The sequence below is a fragment of the Schistocerca piceifrons genome, chromosome 3, assembly GCF_021461385.2.
Source record: "Schistocerca piceifrons isolate TAMUIC-IGC-003096 chromosome 3, iqSchPice1.1, whole genome shotgun sequence".
NCBI lineage: Eukaryota > Metazoa > Arthropoda > Insecta > Orthoptera > Acrididae > Schistocerca > Schistocerca piceifrons.
In genome coordinates this window covers 370,614,139-370,635,533 of record NC_060140.1, presented here as the reverse complement: position 1 = coordinate 370,635,533, position 21,395 = coordinate 370,614,139, and the positions used below count along the sequence as shown (strand labels likewise).

Genomic DNA, 21,395 nt, shown 5'->3' with positions numbered 1-21,395 from the left:
ATTGTATTTAGTATAAGAGATCTGCCAGTAGCAGACTTCATGGATAGTGTTAAGTTCTTAGGTATTGTTATAGATAGTAAACTGACTTGGGAGCCACATACTAAATACATTAGTGCAAGGCAGTCTAGAGTGGTGTATTTGCTAAGGAATTTAAAAAATCATGTACCTGCGGCCCATGTAAGATTAGCCTGCTTTGATTTTTTACAAAGCATTATATCTTATGGGCTTTTAATATGGGGCAGTAGCTCACACCTTCAGGACATTTTGGTACTTCAGAAGAAAGTAATTCGAATTATCACAAACAGTGATAAACTGGCCCACTGCAAATCACTTTTTATCAACTTAAAAATATTAACCGTTATAAACGTGTATATTTACACTGCCCTACTGCACATAAAGAGCAACTTCACCAGCGTATAAGAGATGTACACTCTCATGGAACCAGAAATAGTAGTCATCTTGACATACCTTACTACAGGTTATCCAAGTCACTGAACAGTTACGAAGTGGTGGGTATGAAGATGTTTAATGAACTGCCACTAGAATGGGTAGAAGCTCCATTTGATTTATTTAAAGACAAATTATTCAGTTGATTAGCTGCAAATCCTTGCAACTCACTTCAGGAATTTTATGACTGTAAAATATCATAGTGGTACCGGTTTGGAGAGTACAGCATAATTTCTTTAACTGAGTAATTTATGATGCAATGTTTTCTTATTATTTGATGTTAAATATTGTATTTTATTAAAAACCAATAGTGACATAATGATCTTCATGTATATATACTGTATAACTTGTATATACACTCCTGGAAATTGAAATAAGAACACCGTGAATGCATTGTCCCAGGAAGGGGAAACTTTATTGACACATTCCTGGGGTCAGATACATCACATGATCACACTGACAGAACCACAGGCACATAGACACAGGCAACAGAGCATGCACAATGTCGGCACTAGTACAGTGTATATCCACCTTTTGCAGCAATGCAGGCTGCTATTCTCCCATGGAGACGATCGTAGAGATGCTGGATGTAGTCCTGTGGAACGGCTTGTCATGCCATTTCCACCTGGCACCTCAGTTGGACCAGCGTTCGTGCTGGACGTGCAGACCGCGTGAGACGACGCTTCATCCAGTCCCAAACATGCTCAATGGGGGACAGATCCGGAGATCTTGCTGGCCAGGGTAGTTGACTTACACCTTCCAGAGCACGTTGGGTGGCACGGGATACATGCGGACGTGCATTGTCCTGTTGGAACAGCAAGTTCCCTTGCCGGTCTAGGAATGGTAGAACGATGGGTTCGATAACGGTTTGGATGTACCGTGCACTATTCAGTGTCCCCTCGACGATCACCAGTGGTGTACGGCCAGTGTAGGAGATCGCTCCCCACACCATGATGCCGGGTGTTGGCCCTGTGTGCCTCGGTCGTATGCAGTCCTGATTGTGGCGCTCACCTGCACGGCGCCAAACACACATACGACCATCATTGGCACCAAGGCAGAAGCGACTCTCATCGCTGAAGACGACACGTCTCCATTCGTCCCTCCATTCACGCCTGTCGCGACACCACTGGAGGCGGGCTGCACGATATTGGGGTGTGAGCGGAAGACGGCCTAACGGTGTGCGGGACCATAGCCCAGCTTCATGGAGACGGTTTCGAATGGTCCTCGCCGATACCCCAGGAGCAACAGTGTCCCTAATTTGCTGGGAAGTGGCGGTGCGGTCCCCTACGGCACTGCGTAGGATCCTACGGTCTTGGCGTGCATCCGTGCGTCGCTGCGGTCCGGTCCCAGGTCGACGGGCACATGCACCTTCCGCCGACCACTGGCGACAACATCGATGTACTGTGGAGACCTCACGCCCCACGTGTTGAGCAATTCGGCGGTACGTCCACCCGGCCTCCCGCATGCCCACTATACGCCCTCGCTCAAAGTCCGTCAACTGCACATACGGTTCACGTCCACGCTGTCGCGGCATGCTACCAGTGTTAAAGACTGCGATGGAGCTCTGTATGCCACGGCAAACTGGCTGACACTGACGGCGGCGGTGCACAAATGCTGCGCAGCTAGCGCCATTCAACGGCCAACACCGCGATTCCTGGTGTGTCCACTGTGCCGTGCGTGTGATCATTGCTTTTACAGCCCTCTCGCAGTGTCCGGAGCAAGTATGGTGGGTCTGACACACCGGTGTCAATGTGTTCTTTTTTCCATTTCCAGGAGTGTATGTAACTTGACTTTGTCAATTGCTGTAATAGCTAAACGACAATAAAATTTCATTCAATTCAATTCAATTCATGATAAAGGTCTAAAAGTCAATATTAGCAAATCCCAGTCATTACCATTTAAACTTGGTAATTCATACCAAACCTGTATTGATAATATAAGTGGCATCAAAAAAGTAGACACTGACAAATGTAAACTTTTTGGGATATACCGAGACAAAAATCTCAGATGGGTAGAACATATCAATGTTGTATGCAATAAAATCAGCAGTTCACTGCACTTAATTAGCAAACTATCATATTTAGTCTCTGAACAAACATTAAAAACTGCTTATTATGGGACAATATTTGCACATATTAATTATGGAATAGAGGTATGGGGATGTGCTGCTAATAAACACATGAACAGAATCCCAACACTGCAGAAAAGAGCACTCAGGACCATGCATCGACTAGGATACAGATGTTCATCTAGGGAAACCTTTGTACAACATAAATATCTAACAGTATACTCCTATTTGTACAAATTAATAACATTCTTTGTGGACCATAAAAGTAATGAAGCTAAGTGCTGTGATGTCCATACCCATAACATCAGACAAAAAGATTGCTTCTTCAGAAACAGAACTAAACTAAAGACAACAGATCATAGTCCTTGTATAAATGGCCAGATATGGTTTAACAAACTGCCAAGTGCTATAAGATGCCACAGAAATAAAGTATTCAAAAGGGAATTAAAAACATTCTTAACTCTCTAATGTTTGTACTCACTGAATTAATACTGATATTAAAATGTAGCTATTCTTAAATGTAGGCCAACCCTTCTGTCTATACGATGTACTATTCTGAGGTGATTGTAATATACATTATTTTTGTAACAACATGCTGTAAATTCAGATACCTATACTATGTAACAACTGTATATTGCTTTATGAAGTATTGTACCGTATATTGCCAAGTGTGTCACCCTTAAGTGGCTTCTTGTAAATGTGAATTGCAAATTCCTACTGTTTGTACAAAAATTGTACGAAAATGCTGTGAAAATTGCAGAAGTCACCAGTTGGTGACTATATGCAAAAAAAAGACAATAAATAAATAAATGAAACTAGCAGTGAATGGCTACTAATAACTACTGATTTATAAATCACCCAAAGTGTTATCATAATGCAAGAATATTTATCAGCTAATTTGAAATGTAGCATAATTAACTTCTTATTACTAACTAACTGCCAATGACTGACAAAAAAGTAAAGTGTTCACAAAGTATACAAAACAATCATAATGTAATAATGTTTACCAGCTGAAATGCACATTAACTAGAGATATAATGATTAAGGAACCATACAGTTGTGAAATTAGCTTCAGATCTTACAGATTAGTGTTAGATTAATTGTCGTAGTACTTTTAAAGTCTTTTAACAACTATGAAATTACAGTACACAACAGCAAACCCTCTGCACAAAATCATCAATGATTGACAATTAAGCACTAAACAAAGACGGAGTGTGTCAGTTTCAAATCCTGTCCGTGAAATGATACACAGCACAAACTTAAGTTCACTTAATTATCACACTCTCTATCATTAATGATTAAGATAAAATATTCATTAAATCAGACAGCATAACTAATTCTCAAGTCAACATACTCTAATACATCCCTAAGCTGTAATCGTTTGACTGTAAATTTCATGAGTCCCACTGTGTACTTCAATACACTTTCTGTGTTTACTGCTTAATGGACAAGGCATAGTTCTCTAATCATTAAGACATCATAATGCAACCTGATCTCTAAAATTAATTACTACATAACAAAAGTGATACTTAAAAAAATTATGATTACCTATGCAAAACATCCCAGCAACTTGAATTCATGGCACAAACTCTGTAATCATCATTATGTAGCATATAGCATAAAAACTTACAGAATCATTAAGTATTCTTAGTAGAAGCTATCAAACAGCACAATATGTAAATCATTCTACAGTATACATCACACAGTTGACATAAATCATAAGTAAAACAGAAAAGCGCATCATTAATCAGACAACAAAATCATTGAATGCATAAGTTGAGTAACGCTCAACTTCGTCCTCAGTATTCACAGTATTGCGTATCTCCTAGTATAAAATAGTTCAAAGCAAAAACTACCTTTTCCATGATATTATGCAGTATTCTGTAATTATGTTGCCTTGCTAGTTCTCTTTTCACATCTACTTTAGAGTTGAACTACATGTCCAATGAGCACAATCAAACACTGTTCTGCATTTACAAAACATTGCTGCTCTCTCATTTAAGACTTTATAACTCACACCCACTGATCTTTATGTCAGTATTGTGTCTATTATGCAAGTCAGTGTGAAATATAACAGCTCATTCTTCATGTGATTCCAAGAACTAATTTAGTTTATCTTTCACATGACACCAAAGATAATTTAGGTTGCTTAATTAACTATTGTAGCATTAGGCAGGACCTGTGTAAGCAATTGCACCTTCGGAACACTGAAATGTATTTTCAATAATGTTATGTCAAACTACTCATCAGTTTGGATCCATCCACTGCTAATAACATGTATAATCAGTTTGCCTAATTCCAACTAGAGCCAATAATGTAGGCAAATACAGAGTGCTACTTACTGTAAAGAAGACACATTAAGTTGCAGACAGGCACAATTGAAAGACACTGCCTGTCTGCAATTATCATGTGTTCTTTGTGGTAAGTAGCAGTCTGTCTTTACATACATTGTTGATATTCCTACCTGGAGTTTCCATTGTACTATAAGAACCCTTCAGTTACAAACAGTCAAATAATGAAAGCGGCAACAAAAAGACTATTTCTATAATGTTTTTGTCAGTTACTATGCAGTTACTATGCAACTGCCTATCATAACAACACCTAATTACTTACTAATCACTGAAATTCATAAAACAAAGTCATACTGATTATGCAAATCAAGTGATTATTTGGACTACCATAATATTTATTGAAATCCTTTTCATGCTTTTCTGTGAATACCAGTATTCTCTAGTGTATTTATTTGGACTGCACAATTAATTGTGTCAATAGCCTTGGCAACCGGTGGTTATACAATACTTTTGGAAGGGTATTGAGATGTAACAATTTTTATGATTTCAAGAGCCAATTTAGCTTTCACATGACACTAAATCTAATTGAGGTTACTTAATTAACTGTTGTATCATTAGATAGTGCTCATCCAGGCAATTTCACCTTTTGAGCATAGGATTGTAGTTTTCAATAACATCATGTCAAAGTATTTGTAAGTATTACATCCATCTAATGCTAGGAACATGCATAATTAATTCATCTAATTACAATCACAACCATTCAGTTACAAACAACCAAATAATGAAAGAGACAACAAAAGTACTGTTTTTAAAATGTTTGAAACCTGTAACAATTCTGATTAACATACTGTCAGTTTACTATGCAATTGTTGATCATAACAACATGTAATTACATTACTAATTACTCAAGCTCATAAAGCAAACTATTACTGATGATGTAAATAAAGTGATTGTTTGGTACTGTAATATTAATTTAAATTCTGTTCATGCCAAAAAATTAAATATGCATATTTGGAACCAGAAACGTATTTGCAAGATTTGGGATGGTGTAGTTTCAGAGCAGTTAACAAAAATGTAATCAGCATTGTTGATTTGAAGCATTTCACTTATTTTTCTATGAAATCAACAAATATATATTTGACCTTGTATCCTGTTTCATGTATTTCAAATGTAACCACCAAATGATAACATTTTCTGTAATTTTGAATAACTTCTGTGACTGCAATTAACAAAATTACTTTATGTAACAACAAAATTACTTAATGTAACAATGTGACCATTGTCAGCAAATTTATATAAGACCTATGAGAAATTTTGTGAGATGGCCAGTATGATGTAAGAGTTTGACAAGGACTCTGTGATGTAAACAGTAAACCTAAAACAACAACTGTCTTTACATGATTATTGAGAATCATGCAGTTCTCCTCACCATTTTCATTTAACAATATCTGTAGTGAACTCTTGAGCAAGATAAGTTGACAACATTAATTATTATTCTGAAGATATCTAGAATCTTCTGTGACCTGTCTAAAGCATTCAATTGTATAGATCATAAAATTCTACTTGTGAAGGCTGAATGCTATGGATTAAATGGTAAAGCAAGTCATATCTAGACAACAGAAGACAGAAGCTAGTATTGTACAATTCTGCAATGGCACCTGCCTGCACTGACTGGGGCACACTTAAATGTTTGTCAATGATCAGCCATGCTGTATGACACAAAAGCACACTTTAACATGTGTGCTGATGACACAGTCATTATGATTGACAAAAAAAAAAACCAATTGCAGTCTAGTCAACACTGCGACCATTGTATTCAAAGAAGCAATAGATTGGTTCACTTCAAATGGTCTTTATTCAAAGAAGCAATAGATTGGTTCACTTCAAATGGTCTGTCACTCGATGTTACCAAGACTCAATTCATTCAGTTTCAAACAGCAAATAAAAAATAGGAAAATATTGTAATAAAATGTGGTGACAAAGAAGTATTGGTAGTGAGTCTTCCAAATTCCTGGGATTACACATAAACAACAATCTAAAGCAACAGTTCACATCAACAATCTATGAAAAGACGGAATTCAGCAGTATTTGCCATTTTCTCAATTTCATCTGTTTGTTACTTGTAAACAATTAAAATTGCATACCTAGGATATTTCTATTCACTTATGACATATGGCATCATATTTTTGGGTAACCAGTCACAAGCAAACAAAGTCTTTATTGCACATAAGAGCATCACCAGAATTATGGCTAGAGTGCACCTCAAATGCTCTTGCAGAAACTTATTCCAACAGCTCGGGATCCTCACCATGCTGTCTCAGTACATTTTTTTCACTAATGTACTTTGTGTACAATAATCAAACAATTTACAAAACAAAAAGTGAATTTCATGATCACGATACAAGAAGTAAACATGATTTTCAGAAAGATATAAAAAATCTCAGGATGGTACAGAAAGGAGTACATTACTCAAGCATAAAAGTATGTACTAAACTTCCATTTCATGTTAAATCAGTCACTGGGAATATGAATAAATTCAAAAAACAGAGAAAACTTATTTTTTTGAGTAGTTCTTCCTATTCTTTAGAGGAATGTTTTGACAGTGTGTAACAATGTGTACAATGTGTTTACATATAAACATTCCTATAAGAATTGACTATGTAGCACTGGCATACCAATTATCAACAGAATGCTTCTCATATGTATTACAATGTAAGACTTGCAATTTTGTGTAATCATAATTACTACTATAATCTGTGTTATAAACACTTGAACATCATGTATCTGTTTACATACCGGTATGATTTGTAAGCGTTATGACCATTTAGATTGGTTATTACTGTAATAATCTGACACATTCTACATCCCAATTATACACTTGCATCAAGTATCTATGGAACATGAAAATAAATAAATAAATAAAAATAAACTGAGTTGCACCCACCAAAATACACAAACTTTCCTTACAGCTGCCATTAACATTATGAAAATATGATTAACTTTCAGTGCAACTGACATGTTTGATATTACTATAAAATTGTTTCTGAACAGAAAAATAAAGTTGCTAGGTGATTTCTCACCAGATTCAATTGCTTAGCACAAATCTACATAATTCATTATACTTCAGTAAATTTGTCACACATTCATTTCAAACTGATTGTAAAATTTATTTTTATACAGCTCCCACCAACCAAGTTTAGCATGTTCAGAAAAGTTTGAGAAACATAGACCAATTACTGCCCAATAATTGTGCTTGAATTTAATCAGAACTAAAGATCTTATAAATGATGACAATTCCTATATCATGTATATGATAAAATGGATGATAATAAATTAAATTAAATAAAATTAAATTGCATTACATGTGTTCCGTAGAATGGAGATCCAAATCTCCAACCAGCCCTTAAATTCTTTTCTGTACTATGCACTTCAAAAACTGTTTTATTTTTTACTTGAGTAGATGTACCATTCATTTCTCATTTAAAATACATGATATTATTTCAGAACGTTATTCTTAAAAATTATCACCCCTGTTTTTCAGATGCTTAATGATCTGAAGAACTATTTACTAGATCGAAAATGTCTTCCATTTTTCTGGGTGGAAGAAAATGATTTGTTGTCAAAATTAAATTCAGATGAGAAGAATAACATAGGAGGCTACCTTAAAAATATGGTTGATGAAATTGAAAAGAATCTTGATGTAGACGGATTTCTAGAAAGATATTTCAATTTACCTGACAGGTAAGTTCATGTCTTGTGTATCTCATACCAACCACGGGAAAGTAATTGTAGTGTTTTGTATTATTATATAAAATCAGAGCCATTACTTTTGTTTGGTGGAGTGAAGAATGAAACATCTTTGTATCTGTCCACTGCCAACATGAGATAACTAAATAAAATAATATTTATTCTCATGGTTATGAGATTATTTGATCTCTTTGTACTACGGAAATTACAAAAATACTTTTGCAATGAAAATCAAGGATTCTCAGTATCAGCTTAATATATTTTTTTTAACTTTATTTGTTAGTGCCCATTAAATAAATGTCAATAGTTTTTGCACTAAGGGTCAGCCACATGAGTTATAATATATTTGCTTCCTCTGCTCAGATATTAGCAGAATATTGTGTTCATTTTGTAATCTTACCCTCCCACACATATCAGTACTAAAATTCTCTGCCTATATAAGTTTTGAAAGCACCAAGAGCTCCAAGTCTTGAGTCTAGGGGCTCATTTTTGCGGCTGAAATTTTGATTTTGTACACTGTGTGATCAAAAGTATCTGGACACCTCCAGAAACATACGTTTTTCATGTTAGGTGTATTGTGCTGCAACCTACTGCTAGGTTCTCCATATCAGTGACCTCAGTAGTCACTAGACATCATGAGAGAGCAGAAGGGGGCACTCCACAGAACTCTCGGACTTCAAGCGTGGTCAAGTAATTGGGTGTCCCTTGTGTCATGTGTCGGTATGTGAGATTTTCACACTCCTAAACATCCCTAGGTCCACTGTTTCTGATGGGATAGTGAAGTGCAAATGTGAAGGGACACGTAAAGCATAAAAGCGTACAGACTGACCTCGTCTGTTGACTGACAGAGACCACTGATAGTTGAAGAGGGTCATAGTGTAATAGGCAGACATTTATCCAGACCATCACACAGGAATTCCAAACTGCATCAGGATCCACTGCAAGTACTATGACAGTTAGGCAGGAGCTTAGAAAACTTGGATTTCATGGTCGAGCGGCAGCTGTAAATGCCAAATGATGACTCATTTGGTGTAAGGAGCTTAAAAATTGGATGATTAAACAGTGGAAAAGTGTTGTGTGGAGTGATGAATTACGGTACACACTTTGGTGATCCAATGGCAGGATGTGAGTATGGCGAATACCCAATGAACGTCATCTGCCATCATGTGTAGCGCTAACAGTAAAATTCGGAAGTGGTGGTGTTATGGTGTGGTCATGTTTTTCATGTAGAAGGCTTGCACCCTTTGTTGTTTTGTATGGCACTATCACAGTACAGGCCTACATTGATGTTTTAATCACCATCTTGCTTCCCACTGTTGAAAATCAATTCAGGGATGGTGACTGCATCTTTCAACACGATCGAGCACTTGTTCATAATGCATGGCCTGTGACAGAGTGGTTACACGACAATAACATCCCTGTAATGGAGTGACCTGCACAGAGTCCTGATCTGAATCCTATAGAACACCTTTGGGATGTTTTGGAACGTCGACTTCATGCCAGGCCTCACTGACTGACATCCATATCTCTCCTGAAAGCAGCACTCCATGAATAACAGGCTGCCATTCCCCAAAAAACCTTCCAGCACCTGACTGAAGGTATGCCTGTGAGAATAGAAGTTGTCATCGAGAATAGAAGTTGTCATCAAGGCTAAGGTTGGGCCAACACCATAATTAACTGCAGCATTACCAATGGAGGGCACCAAGAACTTGTAAGTCATTTTCAGCCAGGTGTGTGGATGCTTTTGGTCACATAGTGTAGTTTGCCAGTTGCTATGAATATCATTTTATTTTATCCCATTCTTTTAAATCACACCGACTTTACAGTTTTCACTTCTGTCACACCATAAATTACATTATTAGTGATACAATCAAAAAACATCTAATTCCATCAGAGGCATGCCCACCACTATTTACATTCTGCAGTAGTCACAATATTCCAAAGAGTTTATAAGGCAAAAGAGAAATTTCTTGACAGAATAAGAGGGGGACTAATAACCTCAGATGTTAAGAGCCATAGTGCTCAGAGCCATTTGAACAGAATAAGAATCATCACCGAGATATATTATTATTTTATAAATGAGTCCAGAAGTAAATTTAATAATTTGCATTTGATTGTGCAATTAATAATATGAATTGTAAGTATGCCAGAAATTTCTTAATTTGAAATATTTTTAATAGAAGAGTAAGTCTAACTGTATGTACAGAGTACTAACAAATTAATTTTTTTTTTACTTATCATAGCCCAAAACATAGACAAAATCATATGCAGGTCATTAACTTAGACAGCTGATATAACATTCACCTATACAAGAATCAATAGTATTCTTGACATCAGTTATTTCTACAAAAAAAAAAAAAAAAAAAAAAAAAAGGAGGTAATGTTAGAGGAGGGTGACCCATTACACATGACAAAAATATTTACTATATAAATCGTAATCTATACATATATCAGGAGATGGCATTCAGATTTTCATATCTGTGGAACATACTGTCATAAGACAAATAATACAAGATCAAAACTACAACATTACACCTCTAAACTTGTAAATTACTAGAATTAATAAATATTAAGTTAAGATCTATACAATCAAACCTTCAAAATCTTCAAGAGAGTAGAGAAAAAAATTTCAGTGAATAAGTGTACAACGAATGAGATGACTCAAAAAACTCACAACGACGGGTACAGACCACAAAAATATTCTCAATCATGTGTAGTAATCAATCAGCCATATAAACCATAGTATTTGGAGATATGTTGTCTCATGAAAGAACAAACTAATGGAAAAATCTTAGAGGCTGAGTTTACATTGTGGGGATTGACCCACGAATCGAAACCACACCAGATACAAACCACCAAAAAGTTTCAGTACAACAAAATGGGTAAAGCTCATAATCATATCAATAAGTTCAATTATATGCAAAGAGTAACTGTAAGAAGCATCTCAATCAAAGGATCTCCTTGAGTACACACACACACAATCACGATGACCAGGCATACCCAAACCAGAGCTAGGCAGGTGTCTGCCCACAACTCAAGATCCAATCATATATAATATTGCAATAGTCAGGACAGATTAAAATAAATGACACAGTCCAGCAGCTTAAGAACCAAAATATAGATGTCTTCCACACTATTTGCTGATTGTCTATTCAACTAAACTACACACATAAACACCTAGAAGATTGATTTACAATGATAAAAAAATACATACTTATTTAAGGTTACGTAATGTATTGGTATGTTAATCCCCCTACATGCATTTATGCTGAATAACACTGTCTTTAGCAGTCTTGCAAACAATTCACAAATATCAGTTGCAACACAGATCCAAACAGCAGTTGCTCGAGTACGTTACCCAGCACCTATGATCTTTCCCAAGTTGACTGATCCAGCAGGGTACAGCCATACAGCAGTTTGGGGAGTGGATTCACCCACATCTTTCCTCCTTAGAGCCCTCATCACACTCTCCAACAGATAGCATTCAATTAAATCCTGAAACATTATTTTGTGTACTAAATATGCTGTTCAATACCTTCTTCACATCACAAGAGATATGCTCTCCTTAGTCATTCTAAAATCAGTTATATGGGAATTTATGTCACATGTGATTAAAGAGTGTTCACATATGAAACATTAATAAACAGAGTTAAATGCAATCAGAGGAATGGACTAATAAGGTAATACAAACAGACATGCTCAGCTACTATTCCTAATCTTTGCAGTACAAATTATGAACATTGTCCCATTTCAAAATTGCAAAAAGATTTACTCATTTAGTCTCATAGCATATATATTTTTTTTTGTGTGTCTATCGACCTGCCAGCGCTTTCGTTTGGTAAGTCACCTCATCTTTGTTTTTATATATAAACAAAGATGATGTGACTTACCATACGAAAGCGCTGGCAGGTCGATAGAAACACAAACAGACACATACATACACACAAAATTCTAGCTTTCGCAACCAATGGTTGCTTCGTCAGGAAAGAGGGAAGGAGAGGGAAAGACGAAAGGATGTGGGTTTTAAGGGAGAGGGTAAGGAGTCATTCCAATCCCGGGAGCGGAAAGACTTACCTTAGGGGGAAAAAAGTACAGGTATACACTCGCACACACACACATATCCATCCTCACATACACAGACATAAGCAGACATATATATATATATATATATATAGTTATAATAGAGGGAAACATTCCACGTAGGAAATATATATCTAAAAACAAAGATGATGTGACTTACCAAATGAAAGTGCTGGCAGGTCGACAGACACACAAACAAACACAAACATACACACAAAATTCAAGCTTTCGCAACAAACTGTTGCCTCATCAGGAAAGAGGGAAGGAGAGGTGGTCTTTCCCTCTCCTTCCCTCTTTCCTGATGAGGCAACAGTTTGTTGCGAAAGCTTGAATTTTGTGTGTATGTTTGTGTTTGTTTGTGTGTCTGTCGACCTGCCAGCACTTTCATTTGGTAAGTCACATCATCTTTGTTTTTATATATATATATATATATATATATATATATATATATATATATATATATATATATATATATATATATATATATATATATATATACAGGGTGATTCAAAAATGCATGTAAATATTTTAAGGGTGTATTTGTGAGGTAAATATAAGACAAAAATGTTCTATAAATGTTTTTCCATAAACGTTTAATTCCAGAGTTATCGTTAAATACGAAAGTCATGTCCGTATCAAAACGACGGCAGTGCAAGCAGCAGGATGCCATATTCTGGTACGTAATTCACATACGTATCTCCCAACAGTTGATTCGAAACTGCATGAATAGTGTTTGTTTTTGTTTGCATGTGATGTTTACTCCTACTGTACGGAAGATGGCGCTGATGTTGTTGGTAACGGAAAAGTACGTCCTGTCGCTCATTCATCGTCGGAAGGCTAAAGGTTTCGTGCACATGATGTACTCAAACAGTGAGTATGCTGATATGCACCTTGTGTATGGTGCAGCAGATGGAAATGCACTTGCAGCAAGACGAAGGTACAGTGAGCTGTTTCCAGGAAGACGGTTACCAAGTCATCAGACGTTTGTATCTGTGGACAGACGTATGCGGGAGTATGGCATTCGTCCTGGGCCACATTCAGGTCGACCACTTGAGCATGCAGTGAACGTCGAGGAACATGTTTTGGACCTGGTAGACCAAGATCCATCTATCAGTACGAGACAAATTAGTGCAGCTGTACGACTTCCACAATCTACTGTATGGCGGCTGCTTCGGAGACAACAGTTGCATCCATTTCACCTGCAAAAAGTGCACGAATTGACACCTGAAGACTATCCTCGCCGTCAGCAATTCTGCCAGTGGTTACAAGAGCGTCATTTGAATGATCCAATGTTCATTCGGCGGATATTATTCACAGATGAGGCCATGTTTACTCGTGCGGGTGTAATCAATTCGCATAATATGCACCAGTGGGCTGTCGAGAATCCTGGCGCGAGAATTGTGCGTGGATATCAACATCAATTCTCCATAAACATTTGGTGTGGTATTGTGGGGAATTACTTACTCGGACCTCATGTTCTGCCTCCAAGGCTGAATGGGCACGCGTACTGCGAATTTTTGGAGGGAGAATTGCCTGGATTGTTACAGGATGTCCCTCTTGCAACACGAGCCACCATGTGGTTTATGCACGATGGTGCTCCCGCCCATTACAGCCGCAACGTAAGGGCGTACCTCAATTCTGCGTATCCACATCGATGGATAGGTCGCGGAGGACCAATTGCTTGGCCAGCCAGATCACCTGACCTGAACCCTTTAGACTTTTATTTATGGGGCCGACTAAAGACAATGGTGTATTCTTCTGCAGTACCGAACAGAGAAGTGCTACAACAAAGAATTGAAGGTGGTTGTGAAATTATTCGTGGAGAGTTGAACGGACTGTGTAATGTGCAGAGATCATTGATGCGACGAGCACGGGTCTGTCTGCAAGTTCAGGGACAGCATTTTGAACATGCATTGCATTAAGATTTGTGCAAATACAGTACAGTACAGTACAGTCTGTAAAATGCTTCAATTTTCCTTAGTTATTGTGCATTGCTGTAGTTCAATCAACAGGACCTAAATTAATACAGTGTTCGCGAGGAATTGTTTCAGTTTGTTACGTCACGTTTATTTATCAGTTTGCGTTGTTAGTCCAAATGCACTGTAATTAAACTGTGAACTCTGGGAATTAAATACCTTACGTTGTATTGAATGTATTATCCTGTTTTGTTCATAACTCTGTAATAAGCCAAGTATGGAAAAAATTGTATAGAACATTTTTGTCTTATATTTACCTTACAAATACACCCTTGAAATATTTACATGCATTTTTGAATCACCCTGTATATATATATATATATATATATATATATATACACACACACACACACACACACACACACACACACACACACACACACACACACACACATATATATATATATGTCATCCCGGGGAATTTTGGCCATGACATCTTCAAGTTTAGTCCAGAATTTTTCAGTTTGTAGTTGGCATTTTTTGTTGTCTATGTTTGTGGGTGCATGAACATTTATCAATGTGTATTTCTTGGTGGCGCACTGGATACGCATGGTCATGAGGCGATTATTTATGGAAGAGACCTCTCTAATTGAGCCTAATATATTTCTGTGCACCGCAAATGCCATGCCCAGGAGTGGCGTACCATTGGCAATTCGTTTGTCAGTCTTGCTCTTGAAGATGCGATAGTTTCCATAGTCTATTGTATTTTCATCCGTGAATCTAGTTTCTTGTAACGCTAAGTTCTTAATTTTTTGTTGGTCTAGCTGTGTTACTAAGTTGTGTAATTTTCCAGGTTGAATTAGGGTCTGAATGTTAAAGGTACCAATGTACATGGGAACCTTGGGACGAAGTTTGCTTGAGAACTCTGATCGTGATGGCCTGGGTTCCCCAGAATCTGAAAACCCAGTTGTCATCTGTCGATGAGTGGATTGGTTACCACCTGGGGTAATTCTGTCATTACTCTCACGAATCATGATAGCTTGTAAGTTTTGATCCAGTGTTTCCACTGGGTGTTTAGAACCAGGGACGTCAGTTCCTGGAGCATATAATACAGCCGCACCTACTAGATGCACAAATTGGCAGAGAGAAAGAACACCAAAAAACTGTAGGAAAATATCCAGCACACAGATTCACCAACAGAAGCGGACTGAGATTTATTGAACTATGCCAACAAAATAATCTAAAAATAATGTCTACATCTTTGAGAAAAAAACCTAGAAAACAAAAGACCTGGACGTCCCCCATACAAGAGATCGGCGAATATCAGATTGACCACATTGCCATCTCCTATTTCGTACAGAAAGAGATCCATGATGTCCAAGTCTGCAGAGGGGCGAACATTGACTCAGACCACTACTTAACACGCATTAAAGTGAAATTCACCCCAAAAAAATTATATCCGAAGAAAACACACATGATGAAATTTGACACACAAACAATCAAGGAAACCAATCTGAAGGAGGAGTGGGAAAAGGAACCAGCTGACTCTTGGGAAAAATTTCGAACAAAAATTACAAAGAAGGCAAAAGAACTGATCCCATTGAAAAAGAATACAAAACACCTCTGGTGGGACTCTGGATGTGAAAAAGCACTGGAAGAAAGAAAGAAAGCCTTTCTGAAGTATAACAGTAAAAAATCCCCAGAAAATCTTGATCACTTCCACAACACCAGAAGACAAGTGGCAAAAACAATCAGACAAGTCAAGAGGAAGTACCTCAAGGAACAGTGTGAGTCTACTGAAGAAAATTTCCGTAACTATAATGTACGAGACTTCTATAAGACCTTTGCTGGGAGAATCAATGGATACGGCTCACGAAATCTATGTTTCAGAAAACCAGATGGAAAACTAGCACTCACAAATCGGGAAAATTGTGAGGAGCTGGCAAGATACTTTTCCGGACTCCTCAATTGCCCTGAACCTGCTTCAAGATTCCCTCAAGAAACTGCTATCTACACAAATCCGGAATCCCCACCACCTACACTAGAGGAGATCCAAAGACATATTCATAGACTGAAAAACAACAAGGCATCCGGAGAAGATAATATCACTGCAGAACTACTTAAAAATCTTGGACTAAATTCCCTCAAAGAACTCACTCAAATCATCACAGACATTTGGCAGACAGAAAAACTACCAGAAGATTGGAAATGCGCCCTAATTCATCCACTGCATAAAAAGGGAGACATGGCAGATATAAAGAACTATCGAGGAATCTCCCTTCTCCAAGTCACTTATAAAATCCTCTCAGCTCGTCTTCTTCAACGAACACAAGAACAACTCGAACACAGTATTGTTGAATACCAAGCTGGCTTTCGCCCTCACCGATCCTGTGCAGAACAAATTTTCAATTTGAAGACAACACTAAAATACAAAGCAGTCAGAAACAGTCCGATCATTTGTTCCTTTGTTGATTTCGCAAAGGCTTATGATTCAATCGATAGGCAATCTCTCTTTATTATCCTTGAGGAGCTAGGACTCGATCCGAAAACCCTAAACCTTATCAAAGAAACGCTCACAAACACAACTTCTAAGATAAAATTCCTGGGTGAAATATCAGAGCCCTTCCTGATCAAAACCGGCGTCAGACAAGGTGACGGCTTGTCTCCACTCCTCTTCAACCTTGTCTTAGACAAAGTCATCCGAGAATGGGAAAAAGAACTGAAGAATCAAAATTACTGGAAGCCTATACAACTAGGAAGATCTAAAGATGGTATTAAAATTTTATGCTTGGCATTTGCAGATGACGTGGCCATTCTAGCAGAAAATGAGACCACAGCAATTAAACAGATAGACATTCTCAAAGAATGCGCCGAAAAAGTTGGGCTACAAATTTCCTTCCAAAAAACCAAATGCATCTGCTCAAAATTTGAAACTCAAAAACTGACTACAAAATATGGACAAATTGAGAGAGTTCCATTCTTTAAATACTTAGGCGAGGTCCTAGAACCCACAGGGGGAGAGAAAACTGCACAAAAAGTTCGACTGCGAAAACTGAAAAGAGCATACTGGAAAACCCACAACATCTACAATAAAAAGTGTCTCTCCATTCACTCAAAAATACGACACTACAATACAGTAATCAAGCCCGAAGCACTATATGCCAGCGAAACACTAACACTCCATAGAAAAGGCGACCTGGAAGGCATCCTGAAAGAGGAACGCAAAATTATCAGAAAGATTCTTGGCCCAAAAAGAACAGAAGATGGATACAGGTTACAGTCTCGGAAAACTACAGAAAAATTATCTAACCTCGCCGCAGACATCCGGAAAAGAAGACTAAAATTTTACGGTCATATCCACAGACTCCCAACACCCAGACTCTCAGGCAAAAAATCAATAGTTGGAAAGTACAACCCGAGAATGAAGTTTGCAAGAGACAGGGGACAAAATGGACAGAGGAAAGAAAGAGAATTCATGGGGAAAGAATGAGAGAAGTTTGGAGGATTAAAAAATTGAATCGGAAAAGCTTTGCGTGATCCGTAGGGGTCCAATCGCACATAATAATATATATATAAAAAAACAAAGATGAGGTGACTTACCAAACGAAAGCGCTGGCAGGTCGATAGACACACAAACAAACACAAACATACACACAAAATTCAAGCTTTCACAACAAACTGTTGCCTCATCAGGAAAGAGGGAAGGAGAGGGAGGGACGACAGGAAGTGGGTTTTAAGGGAGAGGGTAAGGAGTCATTCCAATCCCGGGAGCGGAAAGACTTACCTTAGGGGGAAAAAAGGACAGGTATACACTCGCACACACACACATATCCATCCACACATACAGACACAATTTTTCCCACGTGGAATGTTTTCCTCTATTATATATATATATATAATTGCAGTTGATATCCATTTGACCTATGGCAGCGCCATCTAGCGGGCCAACCATAGCGCCATATGGTTTTTATATATAACAGAGGGAAACATTCCACATGGGAAAAATACACTCCCGGAAATTGAAATAAGAACACCATGAATTCATTGTCCCAGGAAGGGGAAACTTTATTGACACATTCCTGGGGTCAGATACATCACATGATCACACTGACAGATCCACAGGCACATAGACACAGGCAACAGAGCATGCACAATGTCGGCACTAGTACAGTGTATATCCACCTTTCGCAGCAATGGAGGGTGCTATTCTCCCATGGAGACGATCGTAGAGATGCTGGAATGTAGTCCTGTGGAACGGCTTGCCATGCCATTTCCACCTGGCGCCTCAGTTGGACCAGCGTTCGTGCTGCACGTGCAGACCGCATGAGACGACGCTTCATCCAGTCCCAAACATGCTCAATGGGGGACAGATCCGGAGATCTTGCTGGCCAGGGTAGTTGACTTACACCTTCTAGAGCACGTTGGGTGGCACGGGATACATGCGGACGTGCATTGTCCTGTTGGAACAGCAAGTTCCCTTGGCGGTCTAGGAATGGTAGAACGATGGGTTCGATGACGGTTTGGATGTACCGTGCACTATTCAGTGTCCCCTCGACGATCACCAGTGGTGTACGGCCAGTGTAGGAGATCGCTCCCCACACCATGATGCCGGGTGTTGGCCCTGTGTGCCTCGGTCGTATGCAGTCCTGATTGTGGCGCTCACCTGCACGGCGCCAAACACGCATACGACCATCATTGGCACCAAGGCAGAAGCGACTCTCATCGCTGAAGACGACACGTCTCCATTCGTCCCTCCATTCACGCCTGTCACGACACCACTGGAGGCGGGCTGTACGATGTTGAGGCGTGAGCGGAAGACGGCCTAACGGTGTGCGGGACCGTACCCCAGCTTCATGGAGACGGTTGAGAATGGTCCTCGCCGATACCCCAGGAGCAACAGTGTCCCTAATTTGCTGGGAAGTGGCGGTGCGGCCCCTATGGCACTGCGTAGGATCCTACGGTCTTGGCGTGCATCCGTGCATCGCTGCGGTCCGGTCCCAGGTCGACGGGCACGTGCACCTTCCGCCGACCACTGGCGACAACATTGATGTACTGTGGAGACCTCACGCCCCACGTGTTGAGCAATTCAGCGGTACGTCCACCCGGCCTCCCGCATGCCCACTATACGCCCTCGCTCAAAGTCCGTCAACTGCACATACGGGTCACGTCCACGCTGTCGCGGCATGCTACCAGTGTTAAAGACTGCGATGGAGCTCCGTATGCCATGGCAAACTGGCTGACACTGACGGCGGCGGTGCACAAATGCTGTGCAGCTAGCGCCATTCGACGGCCAACACCGCGGTTCCTGGTGTGTCCGCTGTGCCGTGCGTGTGATCATTGCTTGTACAGCCCTCTCGCAGTGTCCGGAGCAAGTATGGTGGGTCTGACACACCGGTGTCAATGTGTTCTTTTTTCCATTTCCAGGAGTGTATATCTAAAAACAAAGATGATGTGACTTACCAAACGAAAGCGCTGGCAGGTCGATAGACACACAAACAAACACAAACATACACACAAAATTCTAGCTTTCGCAACCAACAGTTGCTTGGTCAGGAAAGAGGGAAGGAGAGGGAAAGACGAAAGGATATGGGTTTTAAAGGAGAGGGTAAGGAGTCATTCCAATCCCGGGAGCTGAAAGACTTACCTTAGGGGGAAAAAAGGACGGATATACACTGGCACACACACACACACACAGATCCATCCACACATATACAGACACAAGCAGACATATTTAAAGACAAAGAGTTTGGGCAGAGATGTCAATCGAGGCGGAAGTGCAGAGGCAAAGATGTTGTTGAATGACAGATGAAGTATGAGTGGTGGCAACTTAAAATTAGCGGAGATTGAGGCCTGGTGGGTAACAGGAAGAGAGGATATATTGAAGAGCAAGTTCCCATCTCCGGAGTTTGGATAGGTTGGTGTTGGTGGGAAGTATCCAGATAACCCGGACAGTGTAACACTGTGCCAAGATGTGCTGGCCGTGCACCAAGGCATGTTTAGCCACAGGGTGATCCTCATTACCAACAAACACTGTCTGCCTGTGTCCATTCATGCGAATGGACAGTTTGTTGCTGGTCATTCCCACATAAAATGCATCACAGTGTAAGGAGGTCAGTTGGTAAATCACGTGGGTGCTTTCACACGTGGCTCTGCCTTTGATAGTGTACACCTTCCGGGTTACAGGACTGGAGTAGGTGGTGGTGGGAGGGTGCATGGGACAGGTTTTACACCGGGGGCGGTTACAAGGATAGGAGCCAGAGGGTAGGGAAGGTGGTTTGGGGATTTCATAGGCATGACCTAACAGGTTACGAAGGTTAGGTGGACGGCGGAAAGACACTCTTGGTGGAGTGGGGAGGATTTCATGAAGGATGGATCTCATTTCAGGGCAGGATTTGAGTAAGTCGTATCCCTGCTGGAGAGCCACATTCAGAGTCTGGTCCAGTCCCGTTAAGTATCCTGTCACATGTGGGGCACTTTTGTGGTTCTTCTGTGGGAGGTTCTGCGTTTGAGGGGATGAGGAAGTGGCTCTGGTTATTTGCTTCTGTACCAGGTCGGGAGGGTAGTTGCGGGATGCGAAAGCTGTTGTCAGGTTGTTGGTGTAATGGTTCAGGGATTCCGGACTGGAGCAGATTTGTTTGCCACGAAGACCTAGGCTGTAGGGAAGGGACTGTTTGATGTGAAATGGGTGGCAGCTGTCATAATGGAGGTACTGTTGCTTGTTGGTGGGTTTGATGTGGACGGATGTGTGAAGCTGGCCATTGGACAGATGGAGGTCAACGTCATGGAAAGTGGCGTGGGATTTGGAGGAGGACCAGGTGAATCTGATGGAACCAAAGGAGTTGAGGT

At 39.6% G+C, this 21,395-nt stretch overlaps 1 protein-coding gene across 3 annotated transcripts in view; it reads left to right on the top strand.

Moving 5' to 3' along the window:
- The window catches only part of LOC124789590 (cyclic GMP-AMP synthase-like receptor), a 349,572-nt gene that overhangs the window by 209,048 nt on the left and 119,129 nt on the right, over positions 1 to 21,395 (top strand). For all 3 annotated transcript variants that reach the window (XM_047256999.1, XM_047256998.1, XM_047257000.1), the window contains one exon: positions 8,348 to 8,547. In XM_047256999.1, coding sequence (XP_047112955.1) covers positions 8,348 to 8,547 — 200 coding nt within the window. The remainder of the gene's footprint in view (positions 1 to 8,347; positions 8,548 to 21,395) is intronic.